The 18,650-nt window shown below is 48.7% G+C and overlaps 1 protein-coding gene across 4 annotated transcripts in view; it reads right to left on the bottom strand.

The window, feature by feature from the left end:
- Positions 1–17,057, bottom strand: part of KIAA1549L (KIAA1549 like) — a 278,328-nt gene extending 261,271 nt beyond the window's left edge. Inside the window, exon 1 of one of the 4 annotated variants that reach the window (XM_053306233.1) lies at positions 16,518–17,057. In XM_053306233.1, the coding sequence (XP_053162208.1) occupies positions 16,518–16,779 (262 nt within the window). In that variant the 5' untranslated portion in view covers positions 16,780–17,057. The remainder of the gene's footprint in view (positions 1–16,517) is intronic. The other 3 variants (XM_053306238.1, XM_053306252.1, XM_053306261.1) reach the window with 3 other exon arrangements.
- Between the last annotated feature and the right edge of the window lie 1,593 nt (positions 17,058–18,650).

The following is an 18,650-nucleotide window of genomic DNA, read 5'->3' as shown; positions in this document are numbered from 1 at the left end:
GGGCATACAAACATTAGTTTTTAATTCTTTTAAATACTATTTCTGGTGCAGAAAGATTACCTCACTTTCCTAGCCCCATCTGCTACATGTGAATTGGATGTTGTGCTCTTGTCTTTGAATGGGACTGCTGAACAAATACTAAAATATGGTTAGGACATGCAGTAAGGCATCTGAATAAGCCCCTACTGACTGCTGAGCAACAAGATTCTAATTAGTTCATTGTGAGCACATAAACAGGATGGTGAAAGATTGTGCAGTATGACGACAGAACCTTTGACACACTCAAGTACTGTACCTCACAGAAGTGACTCTGTACTGGCCCAGGGCAGAGGAAAACAGATCAAGGACACAAACTAAGTCTGTAGACACACCCTTATTCTCAATTATCAACAACTGTTCATCTCTCAAATGATATAATAATAATACACTGCAAACTGGGAGATTAGGTTTCTGTTGTATGTAGCCAAGGAAGTATCAAATAGAACTTAACAGCTGAGAAAGCAATTCTAAAACAATAAATTAGTCTTTTGGTATAATGTGGCAGCATTCACAATCAACTCCGAAAGTACACTATATACTATGAACAGCACTCCCTTCATCCCTCAACACACACACACACACACACACACACACACACACACACACACAGAGAGTTGATTGAGCAGATGCTTATAATGGAAAAGCTATCTTTAAAACAGTACTCCAAGTAAGAGCAATGTCAAATAACCAACAGCAAAATGTGAACTGGCAGGTAAAGTAGAAGTGCATTGAGAAGAAAGCAAGTTATTGCTTTTCAAGTTACCAAGTGATTGAAAGTGACAAGACATGAAACACAATTAGCTACTCCAGAATTATTTTTCAGGAACCACAGGAGCTGTGTACAGACCATGAGTCAGTTATTTCACAAGAAAATGCAACCATCTCAAATTCTGTTAAAAGCCAGCCGATCGCCGCCCTTCTAGGCAGCGCGGCTCGTTTGCCCCCAACCTCCACCTTGAAGGAGCACATGGCACTGGGAGCTAGCTCCCATTGGCCCTGACGTGTCTCCAAGGCGGGGCATGTAGCAGCGAGCCGGCAACACACATGTGCCGGCTCAGTCCTTCTCTCAAACGTGCAGAGAGAGGATGTCTAGTAGCGAGCTCCGAGGCCGGCACAACACGTGGCCGGGCCTAGTCGGAGTGGCCGCGGGCCCAGGAGCCACTTTCTGAGTGGCTGTGCTGGGGGCTGTAGCGGCTTTTCAGGCCCCTTTGGGTGGCCCGCTCCCTTTGGCACTGCGGGCCCGGGAGCCTCTCTCGGCGCCGCGGAAGCAGCCGGTAGCGGCGGCTGAGGGCTTTTAAGCCCCGCCGCCTTAGGTGCCAAGCGGCGCGCCGGGGGCTGTAGCAGCGGCTTTTAAGCCCGCCGCCCAGGACACCAAGCAGCCCGCCAGCGCCTGGCCGCATCATAGCGGCAGTGGAGGGCTCTTAAGCCCTACCGCCAGGGACACCGAGCGGCTCACTGGGTGCGCGACCGCCCCCCTTCCCGTGCCGCTGCGGTTGGGGTGACTTCTTAGGAGTTGGGCCCGGACTTTACAGGCCCCCTTGGGCGGCCCGCTCCCTTCAGCACTGCGGGCCCGGGAGCCTCTCTCGTTGCCACGGGGGCGGCCTCTAGCGGCGGCCGGGGCTTTTAAGCCCTGCCGCCTTGGGTGCCAAGCAGCTCGCAGGGGGCTGTAGCGGCGGCTGGGGGCTCTCAAGCCCCACCGTTAACACACCGGGCGCAGCCTCTGGAGTTGGGCCCGGACGCCACGCCCCCCAACAGCTGAGCAGGCCTTCCAGCCCCGGCTGCAGGTTAGCTGCCTCCCGGCTGCACCGGGGGCTGTAAGGGCGGCCAGCGTGTGGAGTGGGGCTCTCAAGCCCCGCTGCCAAGGGCGGGAGTGCAGCTGCGCTCTGCCGTTTTGGGGGCTGGGCCCTCAGTCCTCTCAGCTCTTGCAGCGACCATCCTTTGGGAGCAGCTCTTCAGGCGGAACACCCTTGGAGCAGCTCAGCACAGCAGGCCGGTCACCTGGCCCGAGGTTTGGAGGGCGGGTCGGGCAGGGATCCGCGGGAGCATAGGGTGCAGTGGGGCACGGGGTGGCGAGGCGTAGGTAGGGGATAATTTGGGCGCTATCAACAGCCATCTAACGGCCACCCCCCCCTTTTTTTCCAGCTGGGGTTTGGGCTAAAACACACCTGAACACAGCCACCATGGGCCCAAAGAAGGCGCCAGTTACGAAGGGCGGTAAGGCCCCAGTCAAGAAGGGGGCAAGCCTGTGTGGCCTGCTAAGAGGCCAAACATCCCCGCTGAGTCATCGGATGATGAGGGCGATCTCGAGCTGGGGGCCATCAGGGTGCTTATCGCCTGCCTCCAGGCCCTGGAAAAGCAGCGTGTTACCCCAGATGGGGATGATTCGGGTGGAGGGCCTTCCGGGGTGCCCCCACATCCACAAAGGGCATCCAGGGCTGCCAAAAAGGCCAAGCTGATGCAAGGTTTCACTGAACGTTTGGCAGCGCTAGAAGCGGCGGCGGGACCATCTGTGGCTGAACCGCGTGGGAGCAAGCCACTCCAGCCTGAACCGGGGCCAGGCGATGGCGGCGAGGACCCCAGGGACGACGGGACTGGCGCTGGTGAGTCACCGCATGGAGCATGGCCATGGGGCTTGCCGTACAATGCCCCCTTCGGGCCGTACGGGTAGTACCCTGGCCCTATCAACTGGGCGTCACCGCACGCCACCTGTAATCAGGTTTGGCAGGGGGGGCTCTGCCTTGGCCCCCCAAGGGCCAGCAGCTCAGATGGGCGCCGCTTAGCACGCCGGTGACGTGCCAGTCCCACTGGGGGACCACCTCTTGCCGGCGGTCAAGGAGCGTATTTGGAGGGGTGAGTGCATAGATATATTCCAGTTGTTTTTCAAAGAACCCGAGCCAATTGACAAGGATGGGGTCCATGGGAAAGACAAGGAGAAGACTAGAAGAAAGCCCATCGAGCATAATTGGGTCAATTGAGTTTTGGGGTTTACAGTCTACATGGGCGTGGTAATGCAAAAGTACCCCGAGAAGGGCCCTGCGCTCATTAAGTACTTTGATATTATACATAGGGCCTTTGTGGACTTTGCGGGTAATGCCTGGGAGCGCTACGACCAAGCGTTCCGGGAGTGCGCTTCCAACAACCCAGCGATCTCCTGGGAGAGGCAGCACCCTGAACTATGGCTCCAGATCATGACGCCCGCCAGGCCTTTGGTCAGTGAACGGTCAGACAGCGGTCACCTCATTTCCAAGACACCAGCAGCGTCAGCAGCCTCAGCTGCGGGCACCCAGGGGGTTCAAAGTCCCCTGGAATGCTGGGAATTCAGTAAGAATGGGAAATGTGTGTGCTCCCCATGAAAATACAGACACGATTGTGGCTTCTGTGGCGGGCGGCACGCTGGCCTCTACCGTCAGAGGACTAAAGGCCTCAGGGGAAGGGGGGGCTACCAAAGCGCGGGAGGGGGAAAGGGTCCTGCAGCCGCCCACAGGGCTGGTGTGGGGAAAGGGCCCCAGCCCAATTAAGATCCCGGTGCTTCGGAGGCTGCTGCGCGACTACCCCGATAGGGAGCACACACGCTATATAGAAGACGGTTTTGTGAAGGGTTTTAGAATACCATGTCAATCCAGATGTACCCATAGCCTTGCCCGCAACCTAAAATCCATAGAGGGAATAGAACACATAGTGGCTAAGAAAATTTCCAAGGAGGTGGCGCTGGGGAGAGTGCTGGGCCCCTTCGCCAAGCTCCCGCTGCCAACCCTGAGGGTTTCCCCGCTAGGCGTAGTGCCAAAGAAAGTGCCAGGTGAGTACAGGCTCATCCACCACCTGTCATACCCACGGGGTAGCTCGGTTAACGATGGCATACCAGCCGAGCTCTGTTCGGTTAGGTACACATCCTTTGATGAGGTGGTGGCCATGATCAGGGCTTGCGGGCCGCGGGCCCTGATGGCGAAATGTGATATCGAGTCTGCCTTCCGCCGGTGCACCCTGACAACTTTGATCTATTGGGCTTTGCATTTAACGGGGGGTATTACATCGACAGAGCCCTCTCCATGGGTTGCTCCATCTCCTGCGTGGCATTTGAGGCCTTTAGCACTATGCTGGAGTGGGCATTGCGCCATGCAGCCCAGCTCAGCTCCTCCGCTCATTCCTTGATGACTTTATTTTTGGAGGAAGGGCGGGATCTAGCCAATGCTCGCGCCTACTGCACACGTTTGGGGCACTCTGCAGCGATTTGGGGGTGCCCCTGGCCAAGGATAAGACCGAAGAGCCGACCACGAAGCTAACATTTTTGGGGATAGAACTGGACACTGTAGGCCAGCTCTCACGCCTCCCCGACAGCAAACTTAGTACCTTGAGGGAGCTTCTTAGGGAGTATAGCGGGGCTAGGAAGGTAACTTTACGCCGGCTGCAGTCGCTGGTGGGCCACCTTAACTTTGCCTGCAGAGTGGTGGCCCCCGGTTGCCCCTTTCTAAGGTGGCTGTGCGATACGACAGCGGGGTGTAGTCGGCCCCAATTCCTCATTAGGGCGACTGCCGCCATGAGGGAGGACATGCGGCTCTGGCAGACTTTCCTAGATTCCTTTAACGGGGTGTCATTTTGGCAGTCCTCCCAGCTTCTCAAAGCTGACTCCCAGGTGCAGTCCGACGCAGCTGGGGGCCTTGGCTTCGGCCTGTACCTGCGGGGGCGCTGGTGCACGGAGCGCTGGCCAAGCGGGTGTTCCGAAAGGGGAATCACAAGGGATCTCATGTTCCTTGAGCTCTTTCCCATAGTGGTAGCGGCACACATATGGGCAGATTTTTTCAGGGACTCAGTGGTGCGGTTCTGGTGCGACAATACGGCCGTTGTCCAGATCGTTAACAACCAAACCTCTAAGTCACAGCGTGTTATGGGGCTGGTCCGCGCCCTGGTTCTTACCTGTTTGTGCCATAACACACTCTTCACTGCCCAGCACGTTCCCAGGGTGCAGAACGAAGTGGCAGACGCCCTGTCTCGCTTCCAGATGCAGCGCTTCCGGAAGCTGGCCCCCGAAGCCGCCAAGCAGCCAGACCAGGTGCCCGAATGGTAGTGGAGCCTTGGAGTGTAGAGGCGTTTAGGGCCATCCAGGCTTCCATAGCACCCAGGACTCGGTTAGCCTACAGCAAAAGGGTTAGGGACTTTCGACAATTTAGAGCGCAGGTAGGACTGGAACATACCTGGCCAGACCACCAGAGCACCTCATGCAGTATCTGGTGCACCTTCGGGTCAAGGGGCTGGCGGTGAGCACCTTGGTCGGCCACCTGGCCGTGCTTGCCTTCTTTTCGAAGGCCAGGGGGCTCCCTTACCATTCGGGGGACTTTAGGGTGAGACACATGCTGGAAGGCTGGGCGAGGGAGACATCCACGCAGCCGTACCAGCGCAGGCCAGTCACCCCAGAGGCTCTGCAGCAAGCCCTGCAGCAAGCCCTGCTGCAGCTGGGTGGGGTTTGTGCGTCCCCCTATGACGAGGCCCTGGTTCGGGCGTCTGCACTGCTGGCCTTCTTCGGAGCCTTTAGGGCAGGCGAGATGTTCCCCAAGGGCAATTACGGCCCAACGTGCAGGGTGCTTCAATTTAGCGACCTCACCATGCGTGCTTCCCACATGGTGCTCCACCTGCATTACTCCAAAATGGACCAAAGGGGTAGGGGCCAAAGGGTAACACTGCATATGGCGGACGATCTAGGCATGTGCCCAGTACGGGCGCTGGCGGCCTACACGGCGGGCGGGGGGATGCCAAGGGGTGCCTCTTTATCCATGCCAATGGGCGCCACCTGACCCAATTCCAATTCTGGGCAGTGATGAGGAGGGCTTTCATGGCGGCTGGCGTGCCCACGCAGAACTTGGCCTCCCATTCTTTCCGCATTGGGGCAGCCTCTGTCGCCGCGCGCATGGGCTACACGGGCCCTGCAATTCAACGGCTGGGCAGGTGGCGGTCCAGGGTCTACCTCAAATACATGCGATAGACGGGGTCACTGGATGGGGAGCCCCCCCGCCTCCTCGCCCCCTGCCCCCACCACCTCGTGGCACTGCTACCACCCCCCTTGGCGCGCCTCGCTCCTTTTGCCTCCACGCTGCCAATCACTAGCCTTTGCTACGCCTCTCTCATCATGTTTCTTCTCTTGCGCAGGGCCGCAGTCGACAGGGCCACGGGCAGCGAGGGAGCGCGCCAGAGTCCTCATACTGGGCCACTCTTTCATTTTCTGGGCACAAAAGTGGGCGCAGGGCACCGACCCTGGAACTCAGCTCGGCCTAGGGCGTTGGGCCACGGTAGATTGGCTTGGCCGGCGGGGCATGTGGAGGGCTCAGTTCTTGCCAATGCTGCACAAATTCCTCAAGGGGAATCTGGCGCCGGATATCCTGCTGCTGCATTTCGGGAGCAATGACCTAGTTAGCCAGTCAGGCGTTTCCCTCTCCCGACAGATTACACAAGACCTGGCAGTCGTCTTCTCCTGGTGCCCTGGGTTGGTTGTTATTTGGTCTGATATCACCCAGCGGAGGGTATGGAGGGGTGCAGCCAAGCAAAACAAGGTGGACAGGGCCAGGCGAGGTGTAAACGTGGCTATCGCACGCTTCCTGGCCTCCGAGGGGGGCGGCTGCATTCCGCATGAGGATATCAAGTTTTCACTCCCCCTTTTATTCAGAGGTGACGGGGTGCACTTGTCCCCTATGGGCATGAGGTTTTTCGTGGATGACCTCCGGCTGGGATTGGCTACAGTACTGGTGGGCTTATGGGGCGTGCGGGCGACAAGCTAGGCTGACGCCCACCGTGGCAGGCACAGTGCGGTGGTGAACTGCAAAAAGCGGTGCGGCACCTTAGGTAAGCTTATGGCTGTAAGGAGGAGGGGCGGATCCCTTGAGGCTTGACAGATCAGGGATGCTGCTTTGCTCCTACCTCTCTGCAAACGACATCCTTCCGTATGGCTTGGCAGCATCGGATGGGTGGCGTTAATTGCAGAGACCTGACCTTAGGTCGGTGACGAAGGGTGCCCCCTTCGCAAAAGGTGGGCCACCTGGAGCCAAGGTGTCTGCACCATGGGCTTTTAGGTCGGCGCGGCCATGGGATGGGCCGACCCATTAGGGACCGCACTGTTGCTTGTTGAGCACAAATCCCAGCTGCCATGCCCCACGGGCACTATTACAATTTTTACCCCTAATAAAAGTGGCCAACTCCACCAAAATCCACTATGTGTCCGTGTCTCCTTGGGTCTGGGTGCAAAAAAAAATTGGTGGTCAATCAAAGGATAATTGAGTAGAAGGTTAAAGGGACCTGGGCTAAAGGTGAAACAAAGTGAAACAAAGGTAAGAGATAAGCTCAGATAAGGTATCTGGCCAGATGTATGTCCACGCTGAAGAAATGCTAATTGTAAGTAAAATCCTATTATACTATCATTATGTAAACATATCTATACAAAGAACATTATACATTCTGGGAACAGGAAAAGACTATTCTGCCCAACATCCTTGTCCTTTACCTTAATCCTTATATTTTGGCAAATCCTTAATCCCCTCCTTCTTCAGAACCTAATCTCTTAAACTCATTTAAAGCAAGGAACATAAATCGCACACTAACTTGTTTAAGAGGTTTATTGCCCTAGAAGAATTTAATAAGACTTCTGTGCATGTACATAAAATGTAGGAAGCAGAGATAGCCCATTTTACTGTTGAACAGAACAACAGATCTGTCCTTTCAAGAGTGTCCAGGTACAGTTGGTGGCAAACATGGTGAATTTTCAACCTGTTTCAGTTGACAGAAGTAGTGTGATGTTGTGCTGGGTGAGTTAACCAATTTCAGTGAGAATGAAATAAACATTTATGTGCCTCCTGCCCTGTTGTCATAAGGTCTTTCAAATAAGCCAGAATGGCTGACATGATGAGCACGCCTTTGAGGGCGGAGCAAGAGCTCCATTCTTGCAGGCAGTCAGCAAACAAACTGCCCACAAGGCTTGCCATGCAGCACTGGATTTTATTTTTAATTCATTTTATTTTAACATATATATCCTGCTCTTCCTCTGAGGAACTAAGAGCGGTGTACATGCTTATTTTTTTAAAATCCTCACAACAACCCTGTGAGGTAGGTTAAACTGAGAGATACTAGACTGGCCCAGAGTCATTCAGTCAGTTTTATGGTTGAATGGGGATTTGAACTCAGGTCTTCCCAGGCCTAGTCCAACACTCTAACCGCTACGCTAGGATGGACAGAGGGGAAAACAATTTTCACTTCTCTACTGTCCTTGCAAAAGCCCTTTTTGCACCCAGGAATATGTCCATGAGGGCTGTGCAGCATTCATGGACATATTGCTGGATGCAAAAAGGGCTTCTTGTAGCTTGCAAGAATGGAGCTTTCACTCTGCCCTCATAAGCATGCTCAGCATGTCAGTCAATGAGGTTATTCACAAAACTGAATACCGGGTAGGACAAGTGTCCTACCCAGGTTTGGGAGCTGTGTGTGCTCCCAATTTTCAGTTGTGTGGGTGCAAACTACTAGGTAGGAGAAGTGACTGTGTGGAATAAAGGTAGGAGGAAAAGCTGGGCAGGACACTGTCCTACCCAGCATTTGACCTAGGTAGGAGGAAAAGCTATTCTTCCCAACTTTTTCTCTTACCTTAATTCCACACAATCCCTCCTCTTACCTAGTTGTTTACACCCACACAACTAAAAATTGAGAGCACAAACAGCTCCCAAATCTGAGCAGGACACTTGTCCTACACAGTTTTTGGTTGTGTGAATGATCTCAATATGCTTTAAAAGTTCAGATCACCATTCATTTATTCTGTTCAGCATGAACATGGGTAGAATCTAGTTCAATGCCCATTTGCAAGTCTACTTCCCCACTTTCTCTTGTCACCTTCTAACCCACATACATTGCAAACTACATACAGATGTTTATAATGCTTGTTGCATAAAGGTTACTTCTAGTGTTGCATAAGGATGTTGCCCCACACGGCTGCAGATTTTCTTTGTAATGTAGGGATGGTCAAATATACATATATGTAGGACAACGTCTGGAATCTTTTCCATCATTCATTCATGTAATTTCCAAGTCTGATCATTTCACACCACAAAAATGAGCCTCAGTGATGATTTTCTGGCCACTTTTCCCTACATCTATTATTGGAAAACAAGCAGAAAAACTTAATACTGGAACAGCCCAGGGTAGGGATGGGCATGAAAAGGATTTTTTGTTCTGTTTTGAGCTTGAAACAAAATGCAAAATGGCCAAAACATTTCATCAAAACAGCAGCTAAGCCAAGTGTTTCAAAAGAAAAAATCAAAACATTTCAAGTGTTTTGTCCATAGGGAACAATGGGGAAATTCAAAACATTGTTTCCCATTAATAGCTCTTAGGGATACCAAAGTGGGTAGTGTGGTAGGGCATGATTGTTGATACCTACCATCCAACTCACAAAATAAATGGGCAAACTGATAATTTTTAACCTTTCCCCCAAACCATCACAGGATCCTAAGTTAGGATCATAAGTCTCAAAGCCAGACATGGAGCTCATCACAGCAATCACCAAGAGATATTACACAATAGACAGAGCGAGAGAGTGTCCACTGTGAATGTCCATTTCACCACAACAGACAAAACAAACCACAACTCAAGGAAGGCAGGCACCCAAGTTCTGCCTTTGTCAATCTGAGATCCAGCAAAACCAGAAAGTTACAGCAGCAATGGCAAAACATATTATACTCAGTGCTGAGAAAAGAAATCCACAAAATCTAACCTACCTTCCTCCTCTCCTGATGTATTCTCTTTTTCAAACTAGGCACACTATAAGGGCTCTCTCTGCCTCCCAGTCCCTTTGAATACATTTTGAAATTCCCTCTTTTTGTGTTCCATCCTCCCACCCCCTAGCCAACAGTGGCACAGTTGCCCATGACAACACTTGATTTGACCAATAACAAGCCAACCAAGGAGCAAAGAGATTGCAAGCCAATCTGAAACCAGTGCCAGAACACGAATCAGCAAGGGGAAAAACAGGCCTCCAAAATGGTGCTCGAAACATTAAAACTTCAGTTGAAATGTGGTTATTCTGCTCCAAGCTTGAAACAGACCCCTTTTTCTTAATAAACAGTCAAAACAACCCATTTCATGTCGAAACATTCTGCGGCTGAAATGTTCTGCATATTCCTAGTCCAGAGTACAGTTGTCCCTTGCCAACCACAGGTCTGCCAATCATGGATTTGAGTATCGTAACTGGCAAACTGTCACCCCCCTCACCAACTGCGACTTGAGTATTTGCAGTTGGTGCCACTTTTTTAAAATGTTCACCCTTTTGGGGGGGGCTGATTTCCAGGGTCACTGGGTCAATCTGAGGGTCAGGGGCAATTTGGGGGGGGGGTTTGAGGAAGACAGGGAACCTGTTCCAGGAGCCAGGGGAGATTTTTTACTTTTTTGTGGATTTTAGGCACTTCGGCACTCGCGATTCCCCTAACCTGTTTCCCATTCATTTCAATGCCTTGTCAACTGCTAATATGCCAGCCGCAAGGGTTTCCAGGAACGGAACCCTCACGGTTGGCAGGGGACAACTGTATACCCAGCACTGCAAATGGCATGGTAATACTCACTATTAAACACGCTTGTTCACCTAGTCACACACAATTGTCCTTTCTGGCCTATTTATTTAGTTTTACATGTATATCCTACTCTTCCTCCACGGAGCCCAAAGCAGTGTTCCTGATTATGCTTATCCTCACACCAACCCTGTGAGATAGGTTAGGCTGAGAGATAAGTTACTGTCCCAGAGACACCCAATGAGTTTCATGGCTGAATGAGAATGTGAATATCCCTAGGCCTAGTCCAACATGTCTGTGTAAGAGCACTTCTCCAAATCAAAAGTGATGAGAAACAAAGAATAGTAGACCCAGATGGCTACATTCATCACCTGCCTTAGACTTGAGTTGATCTTGACTCCTTTAAAGGCAAGACTCAAGCTGCTTGCTTACCACTATTACTACATGTGAAAGACATTTAGTGTGCCTATCAAATGTACACTGAAAACCTGAGTACATGGTACAATTACCATATTCAAGCATTCACAATCCATGGACAATGAAGGGGGGCAAATGGGAGCATATCAACTAGCCACACAGCCCTGTGCTGATGCATCCCGTGCCCATATACCCCACTGCACCCACATTAAGCACATGTCTGCAGAGGCAAGCACTGAATGCACAAAGACATCCTCCCCGTGGTTAAGAGCCCTGGGCAGTGACATTTAGTGTTTGCATATGCAGAGAAGCATGGAATGCGAAGACAATAAGAAGTGTGGTCATGGAATAGCCCCCGACCCAACACATGGATCTTTACCTGCCTGAACAGGGCTGAGACCTTTCCCTGTTCAGAATTCTGAAAGCTCTCCCAACCACCAAGTCAGAGATGATGGAAATCACACACACACACACTCTAAAGGTGCCACCACTTGCTGCCTTTATCCATCCATTGTATTTTCCCCCTTCTCTCTCTCTCTCATGTTCTCAAATCCTCCCAGCTCCTAAAAAGATTTGTTACTAAAACAAGAAATAAGAGGAAATAGTCAGCAGCTCCACCTTCAGTGTGTGCACAAATCCATCCACTCCAGCTTTCTCTGTCTCTCTGTGGAAGAGTTTTCAGAAAGTATAACAGGCAGAGATCTTATGTGGCCGGACAAGTCTCATAAAGTGAATGTAATGTATACTAAGGCCTTTATTTCCTATGAGTAACTTCTCAAATACAATGCAACAATGTTCTTATATCTACCATATGTAGCAAATTAGCGCACTGAAGTATCTGCACCACGTGAAGATTCTGGAGACCAACTGTAGAGGGCGCAAAAAATAAAATAAAATGCTACACTGAGAACTAAAACTTGCCATGGCTTGTAACCAGAGGTCACAAATACAGTCAAGCAGATTGCAAGTAGCAGTCAGAAGATTAATTCTACTGACCAGAAGGGAAAGCCTCCAGTATACTCCATTACAAGAATAGCATTTTTTTTAAGCCGATAGCAACACAGGGATGCAGAGCATGTCTCTCAATGTGGTTCCAGGCTACTGCTTATGCTCTGGGGTGGTTAAGTGACATGCATTGGAAAGGATGCTTCAAAACAAAGACACAGCCTACTACTGTTCCCCTATAAAACCTCCCTTGGTAGGCAGGGGGTACAAAAGGGATGCACATATTTTGCCCCTACCTTTGTATGTAACTTGCTGTTTTTTGGAAACAAGAATTGCTTACCAAACTAAGCCAAAGCTTGTGGATGCCTGCATGTAACAAAACCCCAATGGTCAGCTTTGGCAGGGGAAAATTAGGAGTGGAAAAGCAGCAGCCAGGTGCTTAAACCTTTTCCCACTCATCGCTTCTCTGCTTCAGTTGCCCTTCCCGGAGTTCCTTTTCCTTCCAGGGGATTTCAAATACAAGTTTTCAGAAGTAAGCCTGTCCTGTGCTGAGAATTTTGCAGTGGAAAGAGCACTTTTTGTAGGCAATTAGGAGTAGAAAAACAGAAGTAATTAAACACATACACACACTTCACTGTTTCTGTTCCAAAGTGTCTCTCCTGAACCGACTTTCCGTAAGAAAAAAGAGCTGTTATTCATGTTTTGGTTTAATATGTAGTTTGTCCCTAAGTTCTACACCAAAAATTATCCCAAATCCATGGCTAATTCTCCATCAAACCTAGATATGAACTAATGAGTAAACCCCACTGGAGTATGTCACTGGAGAATATACATCTACAGCTTCTGGGGGAAAAATTCTATTCCAGCCATCACTGGCAAAATTTACAATATTTAGCGCTTACAAAAATTGATATTTTTTGATGCAGTTGGCACTCGGTGCACATTATAAATCAGACTTTTGTTTTCTAAAAACTAATAAGCCCATATTACTGGGTCACAGAAATTTAGTTAAGATACAGCTAAGAAGCAGAACACTTGATGCAAACTAAAGCACACTAAACCAAGGATGAACAAGAATGTTGAAGAATTCTGTTACAGCAACTTAAGGAGCACCGTATTTGCATGTCACAATTATATGCAATGAATATTTACTTCTCTTTTCCAGTTAGCCTTGAGTCTCATAAAATGAAGTCTTCCTAGCAAGCCTTGCATCTAGTTTTGTAAGTCATCAGATTAAACAGTAATCAAAACAATACATGTCAGGTTTATAATGGCTTTTTAAAAACTGGCTTTTCAGCAGTATGAAACTTGAAACAATCTAGATTCTTTTGTTCATTTCAAAACAAAGACTATTTGATAATGAGCTTCTCTCAAGGATATTTCACCATTTTAACCTTCTTTCTTTCAATTTTTACATTAATAACCTCTACTTTTCTGGTTACATTTGTAATTAGAAAATAAAATTAATCTCTGTAAGGAAGTTTTTGTGACAGCACACACCATATGTTTCCACTAGTATAAAGAGAGCTTTGTATATTATAATTTAAAAGAGCAGCTTTATATATTTTCACTTGGAACAACCTTTCTCTAACTCACCCTTAAAAAAAAACACAAAAAAACCCCAAACCGTTTTGTACTGTTCTTAAGCACCATCGCATTATCCCGCAATCAGAAATCCCTTTCAATAACTCAAGTGACCACATGAGTACAGACCCTTCAGTGTCACTTTAATTGTCAACCTAAAAGATGTTTCATTTGTATCAAGAAATAATATGTTATCCAGCCAGTATGGTTATTGGACTGCCTTGTGTGTTTTTTTACTCCTCTTGCACTGGGAATTTTATATTACAACATCAACCTTAAAAAGCCTTTTAGGGTTTTTAGGCGTTTTAACCTTTTATTTCTAAATAAAGCCTTTTATTTCTATTAACGTTACTCCACATACTCATTGTGCCAAAATAATGAAGGAGATTACAAAAAAGTAACTCAGAATTCCTGTTCAGCTGATCTAGCTACTCCCCTCACCCAAAACCTCTTCCCACATTGCAGTTTAAAGACACAAACATATTCCTGTCTCATTCCTAGATCTGAAAATAAATCTTGCCAGGATGCTTAATACATGTTACTAGTAAAGAGACAGATAAGTGAACAGCTGAGACTCCTGGAGTTCAAATCTGCTTCCTCCACTAAATGATTTATTTCAAGAGGAATGCAACATACTGTACCTACCATGCGCAAGGACCCAGAAAAACCTTTTGAAGGCACATGACTCTGTCACATTATTAAATATACGCAGATATCAGTTTGCTGGAAAACTGACTGGGAGCTCCATATAAGCCACTTTTATATCTGCAATATGTATTATTGTTGTGGGCCAATGGTTTAAGCAAGAATTGTTGACTGATACCAATTGATTTCTGGCATATAAGTGTGATAACTACATAAACTAGTTTGTATAAACTAGTATAAAATGTAGTCACCCAGTTCAGCATGGGATATTTATGAGTTAAAGCATCTTTCACAAGCAGATTTCCTTACAGGAACCCCATGCTCAGATGGGAGGCAGGCCCTCCAGCCACTGCCTATATCTGGATCAAGGCTCCAATTGATCAAGACTAATATGCTTAATATCAGCTCATGGAGTATTTTCTCAAAAGATCAATTTGCCCCTGTAACAAACACACACACTCAGTGAGAAAAACTAGTGGGGCTTAAATGCTCAAGACCTGGTGCTTTGATGAATGTAACTTATGCACACAGCAAAGCATTTAAGCCCCAGTATTTCAGCAGAATGAAAACAACTTAATTTTTCTCAGAACAGAATCCTATATAAGAATCCAGATTTATAACACAGGACAGGCAGAAGAACAAAGTGAACCATGCTAGAGGATGGTAGAAGTGCTTGCAGAAGAAGGAATACACCAAACATGAATGGTTCAAGCAAGCAGCAGGAGTCCTGACAAATGGGAGAGAGGAGGAGTTTGGGGAGGGAGTGTGCAGGAAACATTCTTCCAGACCTTCCTAAATAAGGTGTTCAAGAATTAAATCTCTGGACAAGAGACTTCTGTCAGTCCCACATCAAAGGAAAACAAAGCTAAACCACAGACCTCTTTAACAACAACTCACCATGTTTGGTATCCCATCTCTAATAGTAGCCACTTTAGTTGCCACAGAAACAACCAGAGCAAAAACACTTCCTTATTGCTTGCAATACATGAGCCATTCAATTATAATCAGTCATAACTAACCAAATAATAATAAATTAGTTAGAATTGTGACCTAATTTCAGACACTACAGATTTCTTTTTCTTGGATACTAACCCCTCTAATCACACAGAAAATTGGTTTTGGTCTTGAAAGGGAGTTTCAAAACTCACATATGAAATGAAATGGTCAAAGAAAAGAGTCAAAAATCAATTTTATAGTTTGTGACCTATTGACTCAATTAAGTAGTTCTGAGGATTGCAACCATAATCCAAAACACCATGACTCAGTTATGACAGATTCACATTCTTCAGAAACAAAGTTCCATGAATCTCATGAGAATTGAGTCCACACAGTCAAATTTACACTTCCTTTTCCTTTTACAAGTGCATGACTGTACACAGCAATTCTTATTCTGAAATCTGCCTGTCTACAGTCACTGCTTTTGAAGCATAAAACTGTAGCAGAATGGTTTTCAGAAAATGTTTCTATCAGGAATTTAGGGATACACAATTTTATCCCCAAAATTCATTTTTGTACTTTTACCTGCTTCAAACCCATCTTTCTGCCACAAGAGAAATCACAGGAAAAAAGTGATCTCTTGTGGTAACTACAGCCTCTTGCACTCTCTCTCTCTCTCTCTATATATATAGGGTAAAACAGCTGATGGGGGAGAAGATGTGTTAGTCAACAAGAGGTGCCAGAGTACTCGTTACACTATAGGCCACTTTAAAACAAAGCCGCAAAACACCCAACTGAAAATCCACCTTATTTGTTATATTTTACAATCCACCTTTTAGGGGTGGTAGGGAGTGAGGATACAACCAGGCTGGGAGAGAAACGTCTGAATTCATCTGTGCTACAATACTGCAAAGCATTCAGGCACCTCTGAATGCTAAATATGCATCCCACGGCTACAGAAATCGCATTCGGGCATTGCAGTGAAGTGCGGCTATTGTGCAGAACGCTGTAACTTCTGTTAAAATTATGGAAAGGAGGACTGGAGAGAGAGAACCAAAGGAGGAGAGCGACTGAGAAGATGGCCCCTCGGCACTACACCTGGAGACCTCGTCGCTTCCATCCTAAAGTGCCAAGAAAAGGAGCTAGGTGGGATATGGCACCAGACACCCCTTTCCCGCTATGCATGCATCCAAGCAAGCAGGAACCATCACCCAGCTCCCCTGCAAACCCTGGCAGTTCCCTGGAGAATGATGGCCTCTTCCTTTTTGAGACACATTTCTGACATTACAAGGACTGCAGCGGCTCGTAACGAAGCCGCCGCCGCCGCCACCCCGACCGGGTCTACCTACGGAATTCGTCTCCGCTGCTCTTTTTGGCCCGAATCCTTTCCCTCCCCTCTCCGGGGTCTGAAGGCGCGCGTCTTACCTTGCTCCGCCTGGACGCGTTGGCAAAGGAGTAACAGCACCCCAAGGAGCATGGCAGCCTTGAAGAGGGGGCCTTTGCCGCCCGCCGCCGCCGCCGCCGTCCGGGCGCTTCTTGGCTCAGGACATGGCAGCGGCAGCAGGCGAAGGGGAGCGCTGGCCGCCCAAGCCCGCGAGATGCCTGCCGCAAGGAACCCCAGCAGGCGCACAGGAGGCTCACACCTCGGGGCGGTAGGAGCCGCCGCCGCCTCCTCGCTGAGAGCCATTTGTGGGGCGGCTCAGTCCACACATCCCCCCGCCCGCGTCGAGAATCCGGCGCCTGCCCTTCAGTCGCTTAGAGCGCGCGGCTGTCCATGGCTCCGCCGGCGCGGAAGAGGCAGCGAGACAGGTTGCGCGCTCCCGCCAGCGCCGCCGACTCGCAGCAGCAGGTGTAGAGACGGCTGCTACTAAAGCGAGACGCTGCAAAGCCCCCTCATGGATCCGCCCCCCGCCGCCTCCCTCTCCTCGCCTACAGCCGCCCAGCTGTGGGCAGGGAGAACATTGCTGCTGCCTGGCAGACTCTGAGGGGCGCCCCGCCCCGCCGTCCCTCCCTCGCTCTGGGGCTGGAGTTGGGATTGCAGCGCGGAAAGGGCGCTTCATCGACAAAGAAATCACATAGCAACAATCCTCCTCCCCTTTCCCCGCTCCTGAGATGCAGAGATGGCGGCGCTCCTAAGGCAAGGGGGACCTCTCCTGGGCTCCGGAGGATCTCACTACCAAGGCTGCGCATCGCCTTATGGCGGGTCGGGGTGCCCGGGCACAACCCCACAGGAGAGGGGAGTTTAAATGAATTCCAGCAGCACACACCACTCTTCTTCGCCTGCTGCCCCATTAAGACAATTCCAGATTGCTCCGCAGCTTGAAGAAGGAGCATTATACTAGCCTTCAGGAGTGGAAGTACTGTGCTAGAAAATGGATCCTTGCAACAAGAAACAATCCATCCCTAGGCAGTGTGGATGAATTTTAAGGCCGTTTATATATGACATACCCCCAACAAAAATAGTATTCAGAGTAGCCCTCTCGGCAATAAGTCTCCAAACCCCTATTAGCCACCCTTTGTGGGGAGGGAAGGCCATCAGAATAACTCCTCTTCTGCAGAGAGAAGGCATTCCTGACCTTTAGGGCAGCTGCAATAAAGAACATGTAGTCCTAGATGTTCATGATTTTTACCTCAAATAATTGAAGCAAACAGCAGGGTCTAATCAGAAGATCTTAAGCAGCAGGAGGATTCTTATGAGCAGGGGCAATCTCCAAGACTTGTTTTTGATTTAAGATTTGTATGCTGCTTTCTAAACAAAACTGAACTCAAAGCAGCGCATAGCAATAACACAGCATCGTAAACATTCAAGTCAATATAATACAGCCATAAACATGATATCAGGAGTCTATCAGTAATGCATAACAATTCAACAGTACAGTATAATAAAGATAGTTACAAGATAATTTATCAGAAAAAGCTATACTTAATACAAATTATCCCAATTTTAAAATCCTAAGGAGACTTTTGAGGATACCATGGACAGCCAGGAAAACAAACAAATGGATCATAGAACAATTCAATCCGGAATTTTCACTCGAGGCACAAATGATCAGGCTCAAATTATCACACTTTGGACACAAACCCAGCTCCCTTGAAAAGTCCGTAATGCTGTGGAAAGTTGAAGGAAAGAAGAAGAGGATGGCCAGCAGAAAAGTGGATAGACTTGATTACGATAGCAATGAATGCACCACTGAGAGACCTTAAAGGACAAGCTGAAGACAGATCATCCTGAAGGGAATCTATCTATGTGGTCACTAGGAGTCAACACCGACGTGAAGCCAATCAATAAATCAAGTACAATAAATCAGCCGCACAGTAATACAAAGAGAGTATATGCAAACATGCAAAATGCAAATGCACATAAATGAAGAGGAACAGCAAGAATAACACTAAGTTCAGCTGAAATAGGGCATACCAAGAATCAATCCATAAACAGCACAGCAAGTCTACCCTCACCAGAGAACTTGCCAGTTGACACTTGGGCCACATACTTGATCTCTCACAGGAGAGTTCTGATAATAAAATATATGTCCTTGGGAAAGGAAATGGCACCCTCAC

Source organism: Hemicordylus capensis, chromosome 1 (genome assembly GCF_027244095.1).
Source record: "Hemicordylus capensis ecotype Gifberg chromosome 1, rHemCap1.1.pri, whole genome shotgun sequence".
Taxonomy (NCBI): domain Eukaryota; kingdom Metazoa; phylum Chordata; class Lepidosauria; order Squamata; family Cordylidae; genus Hemicordylus; species Hemicordylus capensis.
This window is presented reverse-complemented; position numbering and strand designations above follow the sequence as displayed.